The sequence below is a fragment of the Phalacrocorax carbo genome, chromosome Z, assembly GCF_963921805.1.
Source record: "Phalacrocorax carbo chromosome Z, bPhaCar2.1, whole genome shotgun sequence".
In the NCBI taxonomy this organism is placed as follows: domain Eukaryota; kingdom Metazoa; phylum Chordata; class Aves; order Suliformes; family Phalacrocoracidae; genus Phalacrocorax; species Phalacrocorax carbo.
In genome coordinates, this window is record NC_087548.1 from 36,053,043 (window position 1) to 36,076,056 (window position 23,014).

The window sequence follows — 23,014 nt, forward strand, 5'->3', positions numbered from 1 at the left end:
TTGAAATAAAAAAGAGTAATTCTGCTAACACAACCCAAAGAAAAGTGACAAAAACATTCTGGGGACAAAAGGAGTAATAGTTCTGTTCATGTAACTGGCACAAAAAATTTAAAGGAGCATGCGTGCGCTCCTAGATCAAACAATTTCCCTTTCTTATTCTTTCCCCTGCCACCAATGATGCTGTGAAAATATCCTGCAGAATTTGAGTACAAATATGTTTCTGAAAAGGTGTCCTGTTTTCTGATGGCAGCTGACATCCCTAACGACTGTGAAAAGTGGGTCCAAAACAAGCACTTTGATTTTAAAATATCATATGCATTGAAGGAAAAATTTTCAGAACTAAATCTCTGGTCTTGTAAATGGATCCTATCTTTGAAACCAATCAGACCCTGAATCTTATCTTTCTGAGATTTCCAGATACCCACACAGCTCTTTGTTGTGTTGTTTAGGCACATTCCTATTCCGTATAATTAGCTATGCCAGATTTTAACTGTGTTAATTGAGAAGACTAAAACTCAGGGAAAACTCAAGTGGATCCCTCCAGTTCCAGTTCCCATCAGCTTTACTGGACCAGATCAACAGAGGCGCTGACTCCCCTGGCAGCTATTTACTGAACATACATAAATTTATACATGTTCCTTTTCCAGCTGAAGTATAGGTGGCATGCCTGCCTTGGTAAAGACTGTGATAATTGTCTTTTTGGCAGGAATAGTGATGTCACGGTACCAAGCCCCAATTCATCCCAAAGTACTATCGCCCTCATTAGCTAAGCTTTTATTGCCTTTGGCTTCTCCAGGGGTTCTGGCTCCTGCCTTATGTAGATAGAGAGGAAAGATCAATTTATTTACAAATCATCAACTTTTTAGAACCTGACTCTACTCTTTTTCCTAAACAGCTCCTTTTTTGGGGATAGAATGGGAACAGGTGATGGAAAACTTACAGACTTCTGGAGCAGGCAGAGAAAGTACAATTTCATTTCCACAGCTGAAGGGAGGGAGGGAGGAAGGGAGGAAGGAAGGAAGGAAGGGAGGAAGGGAGGAAGGGAGGAAGGAAGGAAGGAAGGAAGGAAGGAAGGAAGGAAGGAAGGAAGGAAGGAAGGAAGGAAGGAAGGAAGGAAGGAAGGAAGGAAGGAAGGAAGGAAGGAAGGAAGGAAGGAAGGAAGGAAGGAAGGAAGGAAGGAAGGAAGGAAGGAAGGAAGGAAGGAAGGAAGGAAGGAAGGAAGGAAGGAAGGGAGGAAGGGAAGGAGGGAGGGAGGGAGGAAGGAAGGAAGGAAGGAAGGAAGGAAGGAAGGAAGGAAGGAAGGAAGGAAGGAAGGAAGGAAGGAAGGAAGGAAGGAAGGAAGGAAGGAAGGAAGGAAGGAAGGAAGGAAGGAAGGAAGGAAGGAAGGAAGGAAGGAAGGAAGGAAGGAAGGAAGGAAGGAAGGAAGGAAGGAAGGAAGGAAGGAAGGAAGGAAGGAAATGGAAGGGAGGAAGGAAGGAAGGAAGGAAGGAAGGGAGGAAGGGAGGAAGGGAGGAAGGGAGGAAGGAAGGAAGGAAGGAAGGAAGGGAGGAAGGGAGGGAGGGAGGGAGGGAGGGAGGGAGGGAGGAAGGAAGGAAGGAAGGAAGGAAGGAAGGAAGGAAGGAAGGAAGGAAGGAAGGAAGGAAGGAAGGAAGGAAGGAAGGAAGGAAGGAAGGAAGGAAGGAAGGAAGGAAGGAAGGAAGGAAGGAAGGAAGGAAGGAAGGAAGGAAGGAAGGAAGGAAGGAAGGAAGGAAGGAAGGAAGGAAGGAAGGAAGGAAGGAAGGAAGGAAGGAAGGAAGGAAGGAAGGAAGGAAGGAAGGAAATACACTGAAGTTTACTCACGGCAAATATGGTCCACTTTTTGCTGTGTAAAGTATCTACAAATCCCTAGGAAACATATAAATTATATGTGCTCAGTCATGAAAAGCCTTTGAGAGATCTTTAAGAGCATTGTGTAAGTACTAATTGGCTTTTTAATCTATACCTTCCACATTTCATCAAATCAAGTTGTGACTTAGTGACAGAGTGCTTATGCTTTGTGTGCATAACTACAGTGTCACCACGGTGCCAGCTGCAGTTTAAGAGGCAAAGTTAAAATCTCAGCCATAACAAAATGTACCTGGTTGAGGTACAGCTCAGAAAAAATTGACTAAATATTGTAAGGTGTGCAGAAATATTTATGACTTAAATTAGCTCTTTACTAACTCCAGCTAATTAGTCCTCACAGGAGCACCCTTATGGGGAAGACCATACCAGGATTAGCCATATCTTAACATATTGAAACTCAGACGGGTAAGTGATGTGATCTGTCCAAGACTGAACAGTGAGAACGGGCCACCAGTGGTATTAAAACTCAGATCCTGGTTCCTGTTCTTGAGCTTTGACTGTACTGTTTTCCTTCCAAATTGTTTCATACAGGTTTTTAAAAGATAGCTGGTGATTAACCAGTATCACATGCTTTCCTGACATGCCCCCCCAACCAAAGAAAAATGCTTAACAACCTCCAGACACGTAGTTCAGTTTCTAAAGGAGGTTCAGTATGAAGAGTTATTTCCTAAAAGTAGGCAAAGCCTTTTTGGTATTTACAGAAAAATACAACCACCTGGAATAAACAGTGAAACAATGTGGAAAGAGTGATCACAATAACTGTAAGAACGAAAAAAGAAGGAACAAACTCCATCTAAAATGAGGAGTCTCTTCCTCAAAGTTGGTCTAATTCTTGTAAAAAGTTTAGACTGGCAGGTTTGGAGACTGAAAGGATAGCCACAGGTTTGTGATGGCATAAGCAACTGCACAACACTTCTTTTGCCATCACACCATAACAGCCACGCCCTGTGCTGGACACGAGATGTTGGGTTGTTATGCTTCTTGCAGGCTGGGTCACTGCTGAGATCACCCAGTAACGATACTTTCTGGCAGTAAAATCAAACTTCTACCATACAGCCTTTTTAAGGATTTTTCAGATAACTTCAGATGATACAAATTCCACCACAGGAACAATTCTGATAAATACCGTTTCTCACAGAGATGCACGGTAAGTAGAAGGGAGGGAAATGCCATTGAATTCAATATAAGTGTTTGTGCCCTTTTAAAACAAAGACTGTTCTGAGATTAGTATCACTAGCACTGAAGAAACCACTTGATTTGCCTGGAAACAACAGTGAGTAATATTCTGTCCACAAGACGGAGACGGTATCTCCTACACAGCTTATGCAAAATCTGAATGAAGTTCAGGATACCATAAAAGCAGGATTGCAGGGCTTCTAACAGTTTCTGGAGGTTTGTCCCTGCTTTTTTTTACTTTTTAGAATGTCCTGTTTCATTTTGTGTAATAAACAGATCTTTTTTTCAATGTAATTCATGTCCTGAATTTATCTACTGATGATGTTTAAGTTTCCAAACAAGTTTACCAAAACCATTTGACCTCTAACAGAAACAGAGAGAAATGAGAATGCAGAACAGTGATTCATTCAATGAGGAATTATTTATATACCTCAAATGTGTTTTTCATTAAAAATGATATTTATTTATACCGTACATACTACAAAACAGTGGGGTTTTCTTTCTGTAGATATAATTCAATTTTTGTTGTTTTGTTTTTTAGACTTTCCATCTTGCTTGTTCCTAATACCTTGGGAGGAGGGATGGTAATGCAGTACAGATAACACTACAAAGATCCATGTGTTTTAGAATAATGCACCTTTACTGTTCTAATTTCCCTTTCTCACAAACACACTGAGCTTGCACAACATAAAACAAAGTGAAGCACATCTCTCCACTATATTTAACAAGGCAAAGTAGTTGAGACTTTGAGGAAAAATAAAAAAAAGATGAAAGAAAAAAAAGTCAGTGAAACTGCTTAGCTTTTAGCTATAAAGTTTGTGGTTTTTTTTTGTTAAACCAGAAGGTAAATTTTCCTTACAGTTTCTGTGGGATCCACAAATGTTTTCAGGGCTTCATCAGTGTACAGAATAAAGGAATTATGAGAGGCTTGTAACCCATAGGAACGTAGTGAGAATTCATTTAGAAAGATTTTTCTTTTATTTTCTACAACTGGAAATACTGATTTATAAGCTATTGATTCCTACTTCTGGAAACAAGAATACTGAAATGCATAAAGGGCACTAAAAAAAAGAGGAAATCCATATTAAGAGTTTCCTCCAGAAAACATAACAGGAGTTAAGTACTCAAGTGGACATAAAGTTAAGAATAATCAAAATGCACAGCAAATCAAAACAATGACAAGCTGAAACAATGGAGCATTTCTGACTCTTGTCTAAGAAGAATAATGTTCTGGGTCAGTAAATACAGAAAAGGAACACATTCTCACTGAAGGAATATTTCATTATACGCTGAAATATCCCTTGGGTTTTTTGATTGTTTGTTTATTTTTGTTATTGTTTTTGTAAAGAAAAGAGTCTACAACACACACCCTAATGGTTTTGGCTGTAGACTGAACTTAACTAAATACCATCACTCAGTCAGTATGTTGTGGTAACTCAGGCTGCCAGTGTGGTTTACCAGCTCAAGCAACATGTGTAAACACCAGAAACAAAAAAGATTCAGAGGACAGCCTCTCTTTCTCTCTGCCTTTCTCAGCTCTTTGCTCCTTCTCCCTCTCCTGTTCATGCTCGCTCTCTTGCTTGTTATCTTTCCTGCACTTTTGTTACTTTCTTACAAACCGTGTGGGTGAAACACAAAACATTAACACAATTAGAGATCCTTTTTTTCTGGCCTCTAATTTCATCCAAAGGGAAAGTTACCCAATAAAAAGTCCAGCATATGTTTTCAGAGCTTCTAAGTGCTTCTGCCATTAATTTCTTTTGATTGCTTCTATAAAACATGCCTTAATCATACTACAGCACTTTCCATTGCAAAAAAAGACAACTTTACAGAATAACATAGTTAACATTATTTCCCTGTTCCTTTTTTTTTTTTTTAAACACCACAAAAAATCCAGGCCATAGTAAGAAGCACACAAAATTATATTCATCTTTGTTCTGTGACAAGTAGTATCAGCATTATATCCCCAAATATTATGCATGTTTGACAAAAAAAAAAGTTTCAATTGATTTACATGACACAATTCTGGGTTTTTTTCTTTTATGTAATGTAGTGTATAAGGAATAAGGATACACTATTGTTTCTAGTAATAGTTGGCACTTGAAAAAAGCACCAAGAATTCTGTATTTCACTCCACTCCTTTTCCCTCCCCAGTATTTTTTTTTCTGTAGTCCAAAAACTACAACTGTGGTTATGGTGAATAACTACATTTTCTTTTTTCAAAACGTGTGCAAAGTTGGCACTTTTGTATTAACACTAAACACTAATACTCTTTGTTTGGCATTCATGCCCTCATACTGACCAGACCACTTTTATCTAAGTGTATTTTTTTAAAGACACTTACTGAAAATATGGCAATAGTTTAAGAAAAAAAAAAGCATGGATATTATTACACATCCCCTTGTAGTGTACGAAAAAGTGCATGACTGGATTTATGTAATAGTACAGACAAAAAAACTGTATCAGATCAGGTACTGTAAAGCATGCCAGCACCTCTGTATTACTTATATCTAGCAGGTAGTTAAAACAAGACCGTGGTTCTTTTAAAAATGTGCATTAAAGCTAACATAAATGAGTAGAACTAGCCAGCAAACTATTTTTCCTGCTTATCTAACAGCTGAATGTAACTGTAAAAATTAAGAAAAAAAAAAAAAAAAAAAGAGTTAAACCACCATCAATACAATTGTTTTACATCATAGGCCTGTCAAGGCTCAATATATATATACAAGTGTAACAGCCATGCTTAGTAGAACGTTATCCCCAATGCTTAGAAGACAAAAAGACAACTAAGTAGATCGGGTTTTTTTCTCTTTTTGTTTGTTTGCAATTTTTTTTTTTTTGTTCTTTTTTTTCAGGCAAAAGTCATGGGTAGAACAAATCGTCTCTTTGGAGATGACCAAGAACATTCTAACAGAACTAGGGACAACTGCAAGTTTTCTGTGGTTTTGTTTTTTATTTTTGTTTGCTTTTTTCATCATGGGTCTCTCCCCCCAAATTAAAGATCTCACCTTTTTGTTTCTATCCCAAAAAAAAGGAAAAAAATAAACCAACAACCAACAAAGGGGAAAAAGCACCTGGTGTTTCTTTCTTTTGTTAAAAAAGAAAAGAAAAAGATTATATATATATGTATATTTTTATATATATATATATATATATATCAAGGGAGACTGTATATGGCAGTTCAGATGTGGTGGGCCCTCTCTGAGAGCTGGCAATATGCTGTGTCCATCCTTGACCTAATCTACAGAAGTGAAGGGAATGTTTTTATGCAGATTGGGGTTCTGACTGTGCCGGTTTCGGCTACGGACAGAGGAGAACATCATGTTGCACCCAGGGACTTTGCATTTGTGCATCTCTCGCAAGTGCACTGTTTTATAGTGCACTCTGAGGGTTCCCTTGTTGCTGTACATTTTGTGGCAAATGTTACACATTATCCCACCGTTGCTCACCGAAACACTGTTGAACATGAGGGATCCTGGGACATCGGTGCCCATACCTGCACCTAAGGCAGGGGCATCTGCTTTGTGGGCAGATTCCCCGCTGTCACTTGCCCCATCGACGTCGTCCAGAAGAATGCCCTCATCGCTTCCTGCATCAGATTCTCTTGAGGAATGGATACTGCTGCTGGACTGGATGCTGGAGGTGGTGCTCAGGTCTAGGACCATATAGTCTTCCGACATACCCCTGCCGTACCCATTCATATGGGAATCCTCAGTACCAGCAGGTGAGGAGGTATCTTCCCTTATGTCGAGCCCCATCTGATGCTGAGCGCCATATATCTTCACCAAAAATTCATCACGGAGGTCCTTACTAAGAGAAGGCTGTGAGGTGTCCAGGCCCATGTCATCCAGTTCTTTGGTCAACAGTTTACGGTGCAGGTTTATGTTAGCACTGTGTCTGGGAAAGGAAGAGGGAAGGGAGAAAAGGAAAAATGTACAGTATTTTTGATTAAATCTACAGTCATCAAGCAACAAATCCAAATTCTGATTTATCAATAATTTATCATAAAAATATCCCCCATCCACGTTTCTTGGAGAATTCAGTCTTGATGTAAGTGAACCAATTGTGACATAAAACCAAACCAAAACAAGCAAATTAACCCCCCCATGTGTTGTTTTTCTTTCCAGCCACTGCTCAACATTAGGGCCCAGCAGCAACTACAGCCCTTTTATCTGATATTTACAAAATAATAAATTGCACTAGCAGAAAATGCAAAATGCTCTTCTTGGTTCCTGAATCCCTGCTGGCCTTCCTAAAAGCCTTGCTTCAAGAGAAAATATTATTTATATATGGAATATCTGTATGTTTTTGTATCTACGTCTGTCTCTACATACTTATATATTTATACATACATACATATAAATGTATTTTTATATGTATATGTACTCACATAACTGTGTAATTGAAATATAGGAGAAGAAAAAAATAAAGGTAACTGAATAATACATAATCAGAGGTTCTGATTTTGATAATTTAATTCTGGTATAAAGGGATTCAGAATCAGGCCAAACCAAGATGGAGAAGACTTGAAGGGTTTAGGAGGACAAGTCTCTGAAATCTACATGTAAGTTTCTGAAAATCTTAGCCAAAGTCACTGGTTCCATCCTTCTGGGAGGGCACTGCCACTCCTCCCTGTACTCTTTCCCAGTACTGTGTCTGATGCAGTGCTGACTGACACAAGCAGTGTAATTTCCAGTTAAAAAATCTTACTAATAGCAATGAGAATTTTGTCCCAAATCAGTCAAAACACTTAACCATGGGCTTTGGTTTAGATACATGCTGAAGCCACTGTGGGTGCTCAAGAGAGACTGGAAAAGCTGTCACTGATGTCAGTGGTTTTAGCACCAGATCCCAAGAGCCACAAGTTAAAATATTCTCAAGTATTTTACAGAATCTGGGCCTTTTTTTCTCAAGAAATAAAGCTCTACATTTGCAAACAATGTAAGCCTTTGGGTTAGTAACTGTGTAGAACAGCCTATTATTTTAAATACTGCATTCTACTCTCCACTTTTGACATTGGCTTTATTCATCTATTGCAGTAGAACCTCACTGATTTGCAGTAGTGTCAGGAAACCCTCTTTGAAAAACTGCATTTTCTGGAGTAACAATGCAACCAACAAACATGACAGACATCAAAGACCTCTGACCACAGAACATGCTCATTTTGTTGAAGTGCTTAATAATAAGAATCAGTATAAAGTTTTCAGTATTAGAAAACTTTAGGGTTCAGTATTCAGAATGTGCACCATTGCTGAGGAAATGACAAATATTTATTCAGTTTTTTAGAGGGTGACTGGATTTTCAAGTCAGTAAAAAAAGAATTAGCGAAGTTCTACTGCATAACATTCTTTGCAAGCTAAGGACCCAAACCCGCAATTTACAACATGCAGACTCACCAGTCTGTCTGCCCATTATAAATTGCAGTTCAGAGCCCAAATGTAGGAGGGAAAAGAAAGAAGGGGAGGGGGGGAAGAGAGAGAGAGAAAGAGAGAGTTTTAACATAGGAATACTTTAATTTGAAAAAAAGCACTAGGTATAAAATTGGCATGGGAAGACATAACAATGATAAAATATTTTACAGACATTCAGGTCCTAGAGTAACAAAAAAGGGAGAAGGGGAACAATAGCTATTAGCAATATTTCCTTATTGGAAGCTTTTGTTTTAAGAAACCCTTTGAAACATACCTCTCAACCAGCTGACATGCCAAACATAGTACAGCAATACAATGCAGAGAAATAAAGAAAATACAAATGTACAAAGATTAAATTGGTGTGGAGTTAATTTCTGTAATTTTCTGTCACTTACTTTGTGATTCTTCTACCTGTTGCACATAACTTATGGGAATAAATAAAGAAAACAGCAATAGAAGCGATCCTTCCACTCACCTGCAAACGCAGGTAACTGTTCTCTGACATAAAACTGATACTGAACTGCAGTTTAATTGAATTGTGTCTGCTTGGGATGTAATTATTCCAGTAAGGGGGGGTCTAGAATGGAAAATTTGTCTCCTAATGAGAGACAGTTGAGAGGTATGGGCAAGGGCGGAAAAAAGTGGAGAGTATTCCTTGTTTTTCTCCCACACGGGAAATACTCCTTTCACACAAGCAAGTATAGCACCATTGCTTTTTTGAGGAGCGGAAGTGTAATTATGCATATCCCCACACTGCACTTAGGAAGGCTGAGCTTACCTTGTGATAAGATCAGCTTTCTAATCTTTTGCTAAATTGAGATCACAAAAGAGAGAGAGAGAGAAGAGAGGAGAAAAGAGAAAGAAAGGGGGAGGGGGAGGAGAGAGAGAGAGAACAAATTCACATTCCAATCCAGACATATCTGGTTTTTAAAAAAAAAAAAAAAAGACAAAAGAAAATATCTGAAACCAACAAAATACAGACTTTTAAAAAAGTCTTGACTGTGAAACTGTTTTTGACAGCTGTAATCTCACTTATACTGTTGTTCTGATGGATACTGACTCAACCACACAATACAAAAAACATAAAGCAAATTAATCAAAGCATATTCACAGCATCCCCATTACCATCCACAAATGAGTTCTGAACAGATGCATGCAGTGTGCACATACATGAATGATAAACACTAGTCCTGACAGTCCCTTGCCTTCCTGGTGTCAGATGACGTGCAACTCCACATGAAGATTCTAAGTGCCGTACAGGAAAAGCTTACTGTGAAGGCCTGTCCACACTGACGAGTGTTATTAAATGACCATGAAAGCACATTTGTGCTTATCACAATAATTCTAACTGTGAACCTCTCATAAAGTGCTTATGTGTTTACTTCTTAGGATTTCTCCTTCTCTCTCCTCTCCTCACTTCCCTGGTATGGGAATTTGTTGCAGCGTAGACTAGTCAGGATAACTGTAACTGTTGTTTCCACACATTTGTGCTTACTATGTCCTTGGTTTGCTGCTGAGAAAAATAGCAGCCAGGCATGCACTGAAAATAACTTCAGCATTCACTGAATGAAGAGATAAGAATAAATTACCATGTTAAAGAGGGGCCACCGAGCCCCAGATGGACAGAGGCCATTCTGAGAAAGACCACTAAGGATGCAAACCCTGCTGATGCTCTGATAAGACGAGATGCCTCCCTTATTCAATTCTCACTTACAGCAGTGGCAATCAGTAATCTAGTTAAAGTGTGTACCAGTCCATAATATCTGTCAGGCAAACGATGTGCAGAAATGTGCGGACCAGTTCTGGCACTCTGCTCAGTAGTGTCCCTTTTCCGCTGTCAGCAGTACTGTTGGATTCTCCTAATATAATTACATTGACTTTTATTCAATTAAGTGCCATTCCTAGCCTTAAAAAAAAGCTACTTTATCAATTGATTCAGGTGTAATGCAATAATAAAGATGAACTCATGGCAGTGCATTAGCTCTGCTGTTCATAACTTTTGAACGTAGGTTCATTCATAGCAGTCGATTTCCATTATGCAACCACAGTTCAAAAGAATTGATTCTTTTACATTCATTTCTTAATCTATTTCACCTGTCTTTAATACTCTCCCTAAATATTATATGCAAAACCATTCTGGTAGGGATGAGAGGAACAAATCCTGAGCAAAAGTTCATTTATTGGGACAATGAAGTTTTGAAATCTTATGACAAAACCAAAGTCAGAGAGGCTAAACCCTTGTCAGAATTAAGAATATGATGTGCTGAAGGTACTAGCAAAACACATTCTCAGTAGCTGAACAATCATTGGGATAGAAGAGAAGGAAACGTATGTTTTCATACACACCCCAGTCTAGAGCGCTCGGAGCCTGACCCTGCACCTTGGTCCCATCTGCTACACAACTAAATGTAGCATTGCACCCTGAGGCACAGACTGAGTACCCCATGCAGGGTGCTGCTTGAACAGTGCCCTGCATAAAGAATGCATTTCTCAGGGCTGACAGTACCATTCCCAAGGTTTCTTTGGGAAAAGATGGCAAGGGAGTTCTGTGTAGGAGGAACATGCCCCTGTATGTAAGGATGGCTACAAATAATGGCTCCATAAGCAAAAAAATTGAATTAAGAAAGAAGAGTATGGATAAAGGCAGACTAGAAAGAGAGGCAGTACAGACCAGGAATTTTAAAAAGGGAGATGTTCTGGGACAACACAAGTACTGGCAATTGCCAAATAGAATGGAGTTGAGTTTAGGGGCAGAAATGAAGCATGATTTTCTGTGAAGCTATAAAGACTATTATTCAGCTGGAAAGGCAGAAGAGTGTGTGGCAGACAACCTGTACTCTGACCTAGTAGCTGCAAACAGCAGTCAGAGAGACACAAGAAGAAAAAAGTAGCATTACAAATACTGGCCAAGCCCATACTACCTTTTGTCTCGGTAACCTTAACTATTTCTTTGCTTGTCTCATCCAATGCTGATCTTCTTTGCTATTTTTCCTTGGAAAATGTACTCAGTTAGCCATCTTAAATTGCTCCAGTAGTTTCCAGACCCCCTTCTCCATACCAAAATGAAGTATTCCACACTAATCCAACTTTTTCTCCCTTGCTTTGTCACCCCCAAATTCTAGCAAGTCCTGTACCAGCTCTCAGCCAATGCTAGCCACCTTGTCATCTGTTCATCTGCTCCTCTCCATGGCACCTGTGGTTTCCTGCTTCAGCTGTTCTCTTCCCTGACATGATTACAATGATGCTGCCCCTGCCTCCTCTGAATACTGTCCAAGGTACATGTAAACCATCTTCCCTGAGTAAGCTGAAGCACAGTTTGGGCAGAGTGATTTATGCCAGTTCATGAACACTGCCACCAAACAGGCAGAAAATCACAAAGCAAGATACGCCAAAACCAGCTGAGCTTCAGCTTGCCATGGCTCCATTATTCCTCATACCTGAGCCAGCTAATTTAAGGCCATCTCAGGTGTTCTTTGTGCTACAGTTGCTGCTGTATCTACAGAGAAAAAAACATTAATAACCTAATTGAAAGGCAGAGGTATATATTAATATAGAAAACATCAAATATTTGACCTAATAAAATCCTTTGAATGACTCCAGACTTCTTAGACTCCTTATTTGTACATCAACTACCAAAATGTCATTTGATTCAAATGTTGCATAAAGACAACTGGTGAATGAAGTCTTCCAGGCAGAAATATGAGGTCAAAAGAGCTTAACTAAAGGCATATCACACTAAGCTCCAGTTACCCAATCTCTCCTATCCTGGGCAACACGGGATGGTGAAGAGGCTTAGTTCTGAGAATCTAAAATACTCTGTATGCCAAAGAAAGCCCAAACATCTGTTTAGCTCTGTGGTATATGTCATGTACCCTTAAAAACGAGGAGAGTATTTTTCCAAGATGTTTTGAGATGTAGCTTGTTGTGGCAAGAAAGTTTTAGCAAAGTCTGGTTTATTTTAGGAGGCCCAGAATACTTGATTTTTCCACATAATTAACGTTCTTTCAAGTTACTATTCATCAATTAGACATACGGTGGGCAGAAGTGTGTGGAAAGTCCTCACCAGAGTGAATTCAGCCTTCTGAATTAAATGATCTCAAGAATGGATCCATGCTGCTATAAGGATGATAATGATGGTACACGTGAAATCTGTGGTTGTGGCAAAGTGGCAAGGGTATCTCACCTCCCAATTCACCACTGCTCTTTCAGACAGGCGTTTCAGCAGCAGCACAATGCAGAGTGCTACAGAAACCAAAGCAGCTCCCACCAGTGGTAGTATTTTCCTTCCCTTATGAAGTTCATGGAAGTATTCTTCCATAATTAGAATTCATTGTCAGTTCCACCCCACCTACTACTAGCAAGTTCCTCTAGTGCGAGATGCACTATGCATCAACAGAAGAAAGGGGATTATAAGCCTAGGAAATATGGTCAATTAAACGTACATGCCATTTACACAGCTCATAAATCCAGACTGGGTTCTCTTCAGCCGTTTCTTTCTACACTTGTCAATGAATCTGATTTTGTTAATTTACTATCCATTTGTTGGAAAGAAAAATGTAATGGCTGCTTTATTTTAGTTTATTTTTATTTAGTCAGCCTTTTTATTTCTTTTTGAAGTGAATGAGGAGGAATTTATCAGAGTAGAACTTGTCCTGGCATAGAAATTGGTATGAAATCTATGCATGACTCAAGGTCAACTCTGGATGCACCCATGGCTGCAGTCCTATCTGCACTAGGCCAAATCTCATCTCTGATGCGCACAGCAGAGTTAGGGAATTTGGATGATAAAGAGTACTCTGTTCATTTAAATTCAAGCATTATACAGAGCACAAACCCAACTGCATGAAACATTCGGTTGAATATGTTGTTCACAGTTCAGGGCAGGGCAGGCTGTTGAAAATGAAACATAAAGCATAATTTTCTTAATTTTTTAGCAAGAGAAGAATATGATTACACTTAAATATTAAGGGGATGAGAGAAAAATAGAGAGAGAATGAAACAGCAGTGTAATCGTTAGGGCAGTCAGTTATGGACTAAGGAAACCCATTTTCAGTCCCTGATGCAGACAGAAAGGCCAAGCCAACTGATGTCCCTGTTAAATGTCCTAGCTATTGGCCCCTTGCTCCTTCTTGGCGGACTGTAAGCAACAAAGTTCCCTGATGAAAATCTCACCGAAACTGGTCAAACACTGTATTGTTCATCAAAATTCTAAAATTAATTTCCAGCTGTATCCCACCACATCCTCTCTTCCTATATTTCCAAGTAAAAAAATATGCCAATCTCTTATACTTCAAATGCTCTGAAAATGCATTTTCTGGCAAATATATGATTTGCCAAAGTAACACCACTCAGCCTTATCATTCTAACACTGTAAAGAAGTCACAGACAGGAGGTCACCACAACGGGCCATAGGTCTTTGGGCAGCTTTGCTTTAAGATACAATAAGTGATCCCAGTATTAAGTAATACAATAAAATTATATTTGGAGACTTAATGCATTAAAAGTCAACATTAAATTCTTTTCTATTAAATTCTGTTCTTTCCAAGTAATAGTAAATTTATTTGTTTTTAAGAAGACAGAAGCTAATGTTGGGTTATGAAACCTGAAACCACACAATCTTCAGCAGTTTGAAGAAGCTTTTGTTACAAAATCAAAGGCCAGAACACATTTGTCTGGTGGTTTATGTACAGATTGGCAAACCCCTTATTAAAGCTGGATATGGAAGTAACCGCTCAGGTTGTACAGGCCCCAATCAAGCTATCCGCCTGCTTTACTTAGTTTAAAACTAAGCTCTGTCAATCTGGTTTCAAATACCGTAAGCAATGAAACGTCCATTATTCCTCCCATGAGACTTTTTCCACACCTATTTTCAGCTCAGTATTCAGCCTACGTTTTCACCTACAATGAAATGTTAAAGCAAAGTTATCTTTGTTTCTCTTCACCTCAAGGGCTGTCATTTAAGATTTATGGTTTGTTTAGAATTGTCACATTATTTTAATCACTAACACAATTTGCTAATACAGCAAAGTATTGTGGTCTTACCTCAACTTCATGTTCCTTTCCTGCTTATTTAAGCCTGAAACTCACAGGAAGGCTTAGAATTTGTGAACATAACAGATAGTAAACCCAGAATTTTATGCTTTCTCAGAATCTCTGCAGACTGAAAGTGCTGAGTTTCATGCAGCTAAAATCAAAGAACCAGAAAGTAAGACTCTGGCTAAATATAACAGTGTACATATTTAGGAGAAAAGATATGACCTTAATTCTGATATTTTTCTAGAAGGAAGCAGCAATAATTTCCCCCATTTACTTAAGAGAATAAACAATAAAACTGTTCTTGGAATTTAATTAGTAATGGAAGCTGTTAAAGAAACTATTTTCTCAGTTACTGTTCTAATTTTGCTACTCTCTCAGCAGCCTTTGATACAGGTTGGGGTTTTTTTCCCCAATTAAAAAGAAATCCATAAATCTAAGCAAAGATAATAAAGGTTTGAAATACTGATCTGACCTAAATTATAAAATTCACATTTATCTGAAAAGGGCCAAGGTTTCAGTCTGTGCACTAGTGCTTCCATGTATTTGATCATGTTTAGTTTGTCTTTAAATGTAAGCGGAAAAGTAAGGATAGGAGCTAGACTTTAGAACAATGAGTGAAGACAAACTATACTACCCAGTGAAATCATGGCATTTCTACATGAACAGTTTGGGTAATAACATCAGGTTTTGAGGCTTTAAATTGCATAGAATCTGAAAAATATTAACCTTTCATAGGAAGAAAATCCAAAAGGTAAAATACAGTTCAGCACCTATTAAAAAAAGTAAAAAAACAGTGCTTATTAAATGCAGGAAATAAAGGACAAGCAAGTTCTTGCAAATTAAAGATGTGGAGCCCAGTCATTTCAATCTCTTTCAATATGAAACAAATCACTCACACTGGTCACGAAGACAGCTCCCTCTACACTCAAATTATTCACTTGAAGATAAGCTCCCATCAAACTCTTTAGGGGTTTAACTAATTTACTGCACAGATATGGCACGTCTGTTGTAATAACAGGTAGGATGTATTGGGGTCGACCATTTATCAGAATTAGACTTCTTTTTTCAATTCGCAGTGAATTATGCTGCCTACACTGCTCCTCTTTCTCAGAGCTTCCCATCCCCTTACGGCCCCTAATGTGGCAGGCAAACAAAATTCACAGTCTCATCTTGTCAACAAGGGGTGATTCTCCTGAGAAGCCATTTAACTTTGCAGAGGAAGCAATGTATTAATGTGCCTGTCCCAGGAATGTTAATCATCTTCAAGCTCCCTCTAACTTTGACATGAACGAAACCACCAAATTTGTTTACTAAATGAATTGTAATATGCTAATAAGAGAGCATGACATATATGGTAAAGCCAAACAGATGGTTTGTTTACTCCACTTTGCAACTTTGTAAATGTTGTAACTCTGAAGATGTTAGTGAGAATTACTGGTTTGTTGGCAGTGGCAAACACGCCTTTTGCATACTTAATCCACAGTTAGAGTCAGAAAACAATTTGTCATCGCTGTGGAATGCATAAAAAATGATAATGCCGAGATGGCATTTCAGGAGGCAGGATAGCTGACTGTGTGAGCAAATACTCAGGTTAAATGTGGAACTGATATCTGATGGCAATGTTTGCTACCAAATAATTTTTAATGTAAAATCTGACAGGTTCAGGATTCTTGAAAGGCCCAATAATTCAGTACATACCTGTTGAGGTGTTTAGTGAGACGGTCCTTACGGTGTGAACAGAATTACACTTTCACAACAGCTGTATGTGCTCAGAAGCATCGAGGTCATGTCGCACTCTTAATATTTTACTATTGTTGTCCATTAAAGATCAAAAGATATTAGAAACAAAAAGCACAACCACTGGCATACTTGCCAAAGTTACTCAGAAACGATCAAAATTGTGTTGCAACACTTCAACCTCTCACTTTACTAGCTGCCTGGAAGCAAAACAGACTCATTACAAAATAGCCAGCACTCTTGTCTAATATTTGGACTGGTTGAGAAAGTTTAGAATAAAAAGATTTATCTGACAGAATATTTCCTAAGTGAACTAACTCAGTGTAGCAATATTACATGCACGAGGGGGTCATCATATGTACAACAAAGTCTTTTGATGGGTATTACAGGTGCTCAGCACCATTGACAAACAGTCCAACTGCCATAAGCTGTTTCTACAATCTACACATGGTCTATATAAAAATTGATCCCTGTGCAGGCAATTCACACAAGGGCTTGCACAGCAGTCATACATCTCCTGTGTGTTGAAGTATTTTGCTGGTCCTTCACAAAAGGTGTGTTTCCCCTTAAGAAGTAACATCCAAGGTAGAATCTGTTGGCAAACTGTCTGAATTAACATTTGTTTTCAAACCTAAATCATCTAACTATTACATGATCCATGTTTATAATCAGAAGTTTTCATCCTTCATTTTATTTTACTGTTACCACAGTCATGCAAAATGTGACAATTTTGCCAGAGTTAATGCAAACAGTCCCTTCAGTTCAGCATCCCACTCATCAATTTTACTAAGTTTCAGGTTTCAGTAAATGCAAAGGGATAAAATTCAGTCAGAACAGCTAGCTTCCCCCAATTCTGCTTTGAAACCCATTCTTTTCTCCCAGATATTGATGCATAGCAACACATTATCTCATGGTTTTCTCAGAAGGTTCATAGACTCTACTGATTGCATTAGAAGTTCAAATTCATAATAAACCCTCAGATCCAGAGACAGTTTTGTACGATTTCAGGTTCCACAGCAAATATGTAAACCATTTCTTTTGGTCACAATGCAATGGTGATTCTCATTCCCACTGCTTTGTTTGTCTAAAAATGCTGGTTTTATTTATATAATACCAGAAGAACTATAAAACCAAACACAATGTGGCACTTCAGCAGGGTTCCTCCATTAGTAATTTTACATTACTAAATAAGTACCCCTTTCAGGTCAACTGATAGCTGATTATCCTATAACCTCCCTTCACTGACGGCCCAACTCCTCAGTAATTTCATTCCTCTGAGATTCTTCCATACGTACTATTGTCAGCGGTTATTAAATTCTCAAATTTTTACCCATCCACAAGAGACTGTGCAAAGATATCTAAGGGAAGTATGAGTTCAGTTTGCTGTCCAAGGATTATTTTGGAAGAAACATTAGCGGCCGTCCCAGCCTGGCGCTTATATCTCATTTGAAACATCTACTCATTCCTGACCAACGAAGAAAATTTCAATAAAGTACTTTTACTGGTTTAACAGCAGTGAGCTCCTGGGATTGTCAAAGTGCTCAGTCTTTTCCGAGGAGAGAAGGAATCAACAGCTCAAATATAATTAACCTTCCATTCTCAATGCAAACTGCCACGCACAGGAGCTCTGCAGTCTATTAGTGAAGTTATAAAGGCCAACAGGCAGAGGCAAAATTGGTCAAAAAGTTGGCTGCTGCTGTCATATTTTTAGAATTATGATTAATGACACTAATAATGTGGATGATTACTGATATGTGTATCTCCTGCAGTTTATCATATTGCACTGGCTGCCTACGTCCACAATAAACACGATGCTATCATTTACCTCTTTATTGAAGGCAATCCTTCTCTTGAAGGAGCACATTCTAATTACTTTGTAATGTTTTATGTCTTAAACATTTTGCAGCTCTGGACCTTGCCAACTGCTTCATGTCTACCATTGATTAATTACAGAATGTTTAATCAAAATTTAGAACCTAATGCAGTCATTTATGAGTGTGCTGCAGTGCCAAGATAGTTAGGCTGCCATCCCAAGCTTGGAGAGTGCTGGGTTCAAAATTAAATCCCAGAAATGTAGAAGATGCCAAAGATTTTGCTGTGAGTTATTTGAGTTTAAAATCTTACTTCATTTGATGAATGACAGGCACCCACCCAAAATGAGACATCTTTCTTGTGCATGTATATGTGCTTGCATGTTCCCATTACATTTTTCTTCAAGTGTCTTATTTTTCCCTTTATGCCATTGCTGCTGCAGTTGCTTCTCAGTTCCTTTACAAGCCTCCCCTGCTGCTAGAGCTGTTGCAAACACCAGTCAAGAGAGTGTAGTTTTGAAGTGGTTAAACAAGTGAAAAATAATTTGCAGGGACAAATACATAAGTTTTTTTTTAATGTGGATTTTTATGGTACTGTCATACAACCATTCACCGTTGAAGTTAAGTGTTTTTTTAATACCATTACTGAACTGCTGAAATGGATGCTAATATAGCTTGGAGTGCTAATGTCAAATCCTGGTAATAAAAAAGACAGACTGCTGAATGAAATAATTTCAAGTAAAAAATAGAACAAAAGTGCTCTCACTCTCGCTCTCCGCTTTTATTGAATTGGGACTGACTGAGCCAATTGCTTTAGAAGTCTGTAAAACACAATTACTAGTGAGCTGACTGACCCAGCGGTGCCCCTTCTGTGACAGAACAGACTAAAAAGGCTGCAGAATTAGTGTAGCTCCCCTATCTGGCTATCAGACCTGAGAGATGTCCAGTGCAAGATCTGTTATCCTTCCTTCCAGGGCCTGCCTCCTCCCCTCATGAAATCTTGACTCTCAGTCTTGCATAATGTATCATCTGCATGCATCTTCCTGAAACAAGGGCTCATTTACCTTTTCTGGGTGGGAATCCAAGTTCTCCTTCTATCCATTATATTTTTAGATCTTTATCTACCAATGCAGCTATATATAGGTCTTTCAGTACATGCATCCATAGACACACATATATACATGTTTGGGCTATTTTTATTGCCACATTTTGTGTGTTAAACACAAAGTACGATGTAAGATTTATGGGCAGCAAAATTAACTATGTCCTGTTTGTATTATCAGTTTTAAGTGGCTGAAGTGTAATTGCTTTTTTATTTTGGCATAACAAAGAAAATGAGAGAGAGAGGGAGAGAAAGGGAGGAAGAGAGAGAGAAAGGAAGAAAACGTATTGAACTGGAAGCAGGCAACTCTTTTCCCTAGTTAATAAAATAAGCAATAAAGTTTGTAAAGCACTAGAATCAAAATCAGTAATATTGGAAATAACAACTTATAAAACTTATAATTTACTGCTTATGTTTCAGACTCATATAGTTTGACATGGACATACAGCTTAGGGTTTTTTTTTACCCCTTTTCTCTTCCAAAGAAAAGCAAAACCAAAGTGACAGCAAAAAATATCTTCTTATTACAATCCCATCCTTTCTTTGTCTGCCCCCACTGTACCCCATACAAAATTAACCACTTCATATTTGTACACAATGCCAAGAAAGTCCTGCAATCCCTTCTTTTTTATGACAGTGTACATTTTTGGCAAACCTAAAACTCTTTCATTTCTCTTCCAGGTCCATTTATGTGAAGCTTGCAGGTGCCTTATGGCAAAAATGTTAAATTATTTCTTAGACAGATATTTTTCAGCAATGCTTTTTAGTGTAAGCTTAAAAGTGAAATGAGCTCTTAATTAAAAAAAAAAAAAAGGCTTACTTAGCACAAGGCAAACTGCTCATTTAAAAGATGTTGCTGGGAAGTAGGAAGCACTACTAAAAGCCTTAGATTTTCTTTAGAAGTGGTGGTCTCAAAAATTCTGTCAGGAAATATCCAGTGTTTGCTATTAAAAGGTCAATATGGGAAGAGCATAAGTGGTACCACACCTGAGATACTCCTGTGTTACCTCAGGTCCTGACAGACCACCTGAGGTATCTTTAGTGCGATTGGGAACACTTTATGTGTACCTGCTGGATGTGAATGACTCGTTTTTACTGTAGCAACTACAGCATAATATCATAAATACTGGTACGTGATGTGTGGCACAGCTGGCCATCTTTCCTGAAGAGAGGGAAAGGACAGAAGACTGTGAGTAACGCAGGTCAGGATTAAGGGGTAGCAAAAAGCCACGCACAGGGTCTTGCAGTGCACTTGCAGCATCTATACAGTACACAGTCTCTCCTTCACACTGTCAAGTATTTAACTCCCATTGATAACTCTCCATCTCTTCCTTCAGGATCACCCTTAGATAAGTAGTCAGCGGTCTAGTTATCTTTTCCCTTACCTGTTTCTAACTGCACAGTGTACTCCTGCAGTTATAGGCTCTACTTCACAAATCTGCTGTTACTCCCTGTCATAATGCCTCACCACTAGCAACTTGTATAACCATGAAAAGGTGTCCCAGATTTAGAGAGGTTGGGTTTTGGGTTTTCTTTTCCCCAGGGCATACAGATTGCCAAATATTTCTGATTAACATCTTTTTACTAAGACATTTTCCAGGGCAAAACACTTCTGTCTCACCTGCTTGTTGTAAACCCACCTTCAGGCCAGTGCTGCACGGATTAGTGGCTACAGCAAAATGTTCCCTGTAATTATTAATCAATCTATTTGGGTCCACTAGCCAAGACCTTTCTTATTAAAAAGCAATGGGACAGAAACCCAAATGAGCTTTGTTTTACTATACTGATTGCCCGCTACTTAATTCTACTTCAAAAATTACCCCATGACCTCACAAACCCTAGGAATGATTTTTATCTTTGGGATGGGTCCAACTGTGGACAATGTCTACCTCTGTCTACATATAATGACAGGACTGGCGCACTATCCTCCAAAACAGTGTCGTAGCTATTTGGAGTTGTCTACACCTGGTTAATTTTTTCCCCTTCTGGGTTATTTTTTCTAGGTAATTTCTAGGACTTGCCTCAGCAGTTTTCTTACTTTCAGGTAAACTTAACTCTAATTCAGTCAGATAAGCCCCAGCACAGTCACTCAGTTCATGTTCTTATGAAAGACATGGCTCAAATCTAAGGGGAGGAGCATCATCATCATTAAGAGGAGAATAAAATGGTCCGATGTACAAGTAATCCTTGGTTAGGCCATGAGATCTGATGTAAAGTTTGCCTCTTCAGGTTCCTCTTTTCAGACAGACAAGCACAGCTGACAAATGAATGTGTAATGTATATATGTATGATGGCATTTACCTGCCTACTTAGCATGTCTCTCCAGCATTGACAGCTGTAACTCCAAAGGGCAGTAAACACACAGTTATTCCCGCCACAGATGTGTCTCCCTCCCCCTTTTATTATTTCTCCCTAGAATCTTCCACCTCAGAGTACTACATCTCTCAGGTTGCACTATCTTATTCCATTTTCACACATCCAGGCTTTTGGGAGTAGGGTCCTGGTGCTATCTTGTATCTGTAGAGTACAGCTTCCTCCACTGTAGCAGAAATCTTAGTCTTATGCTGTTAAGTTTAAAAGAACAGCTAGAGCCTTTCTCTGCAGGAACTAATGTAGGTAGATGTTTTGTTTTCTCCCACTCTCTGGAGAAAAGTTTTGGTTCTTCCAGTTATTTCCTGGGAATCTAGGGGCAACCAGGGTATTACGAATAAGCATTCATTCTCCCAGTCATGCCTTTCCAAATAATCTCTTTCACCGAACATAAAACACACAGAACCTGCACAAGAAACTTGGACAAACCTAATTAAACATTTACACTATTTGTCACAACACATACCAGGGGAAAATATTGCCTAATGCATGTTTTGCTTTTGGCTAGTATTTTCAATGCTTTACTTACACTTACTACCTTTCTTAATCTTGGTGTAGCCATTTATTTAAATAAGCTTTTCAGGTCACTAAAAAGTCCTTGACATATCTTGCAAGTTCACACAACAATGAGACTTCTTGCACTGCACAAGAAACTGTACTCTCACTCTCAAAGTGATACCATTTTGTGTATCCAAAGAGAACAAGAAAATAAAGGCAGCAGATTGTTTTAAAAAACAACCAATCACTACCTCCAACTCAAACCCAAAACAAATGGATACGTGTAGTTGGAAAATACCTCCCTCCAAGCCACAGTAGATCCTGCAATCTTTACTCACATAAGTAGCCTCTTTAGAGCTTGTTTCAATTTATTTTCTTTTAAATAAAAAAAAAATCTTATGGAGAAATTAGTTCTATGCATTCTAGTTTTAATTCTGTGTCTCTTGTTCACATTGGTGAGTATGCAGCACAGGCAGACTGTGCTCAACATGACTACTCATGGAAGAGGTTAGCTCTGTGTTAGGGGTGGAACAAAATGTTTCTTTATGATCCAGGTTCTTTTCAGTAAGGAAGAGTTACGTGAACATTAGCAATGACATACATGTTAGTGACTCTGCAAGAGAAAATGTAATTCATACAATCATATTGGATATGCAGCTAGTCTCTTAATGAACTGCATCATGTCAAGAAACAGTAGTGTAGGTGTAAATATGTTTGTATTTTAAAAATACATAAAATAGCCCCTTTGCCTCTTAACAAATGGTTCATCAGACACTTAATTTCTTAAAACCTGATTTCCTTGCTTGTATTGGAGGAAATTCAAGCTGTATGTGACAGCTAATTATATTAGGGGAAATACAGTAATAGTTATCATGGACTGATGTGAAATATCATATTTGTTGGAGCTATCTGTTCCTAGGATTGAGTGCATTTATAGAAAATAATGCTCTAAGAAGTTATCTGTAGAAGATTCCAAGCATCATAGGATGA

The 23,014-nt window shown here is 38.5% G+C and overlaps 1 protein-coding gene across 11 annotated transcripts in view; it reads right to left on the reverse strand.

Annotated features, from left to right (window-relative positions):
• Positions 1 to 3,498: 3,498 nt before the first annotated feature.
• The window catches only part of BNC2 (basonuclin zinc finger protein 2), a 326,513-nt gene continuing 306,997 nt past the window's right edge, over positions 3,499 to 23,014 (reverse strand). For 8 of the 11 annotated variants that reach the window (XM_064437881.1, XM_064437882.1, XM_064437883.1 and 5 more), the window contains one exon: positions 3,499 to 6,957. In XM_064437881.1, the coding sequence (XP_064293951.1) occupies positions 6,297 to 6,957 (661 nt within the window). In that variant the 3' untranslated portion in view covers positions 3,499 to 6,296. Of the gene's footprint in view, positions 6,958 to 9,249; positions 9,281 to 15,233; positions 15,278 to 23,014 lie in introns of all 11 variants that reach the window. The other 3 variants (XR_010370492.1, XM_064437891.1, XM_064437890.1) reach the window with 3 other exon arrangements.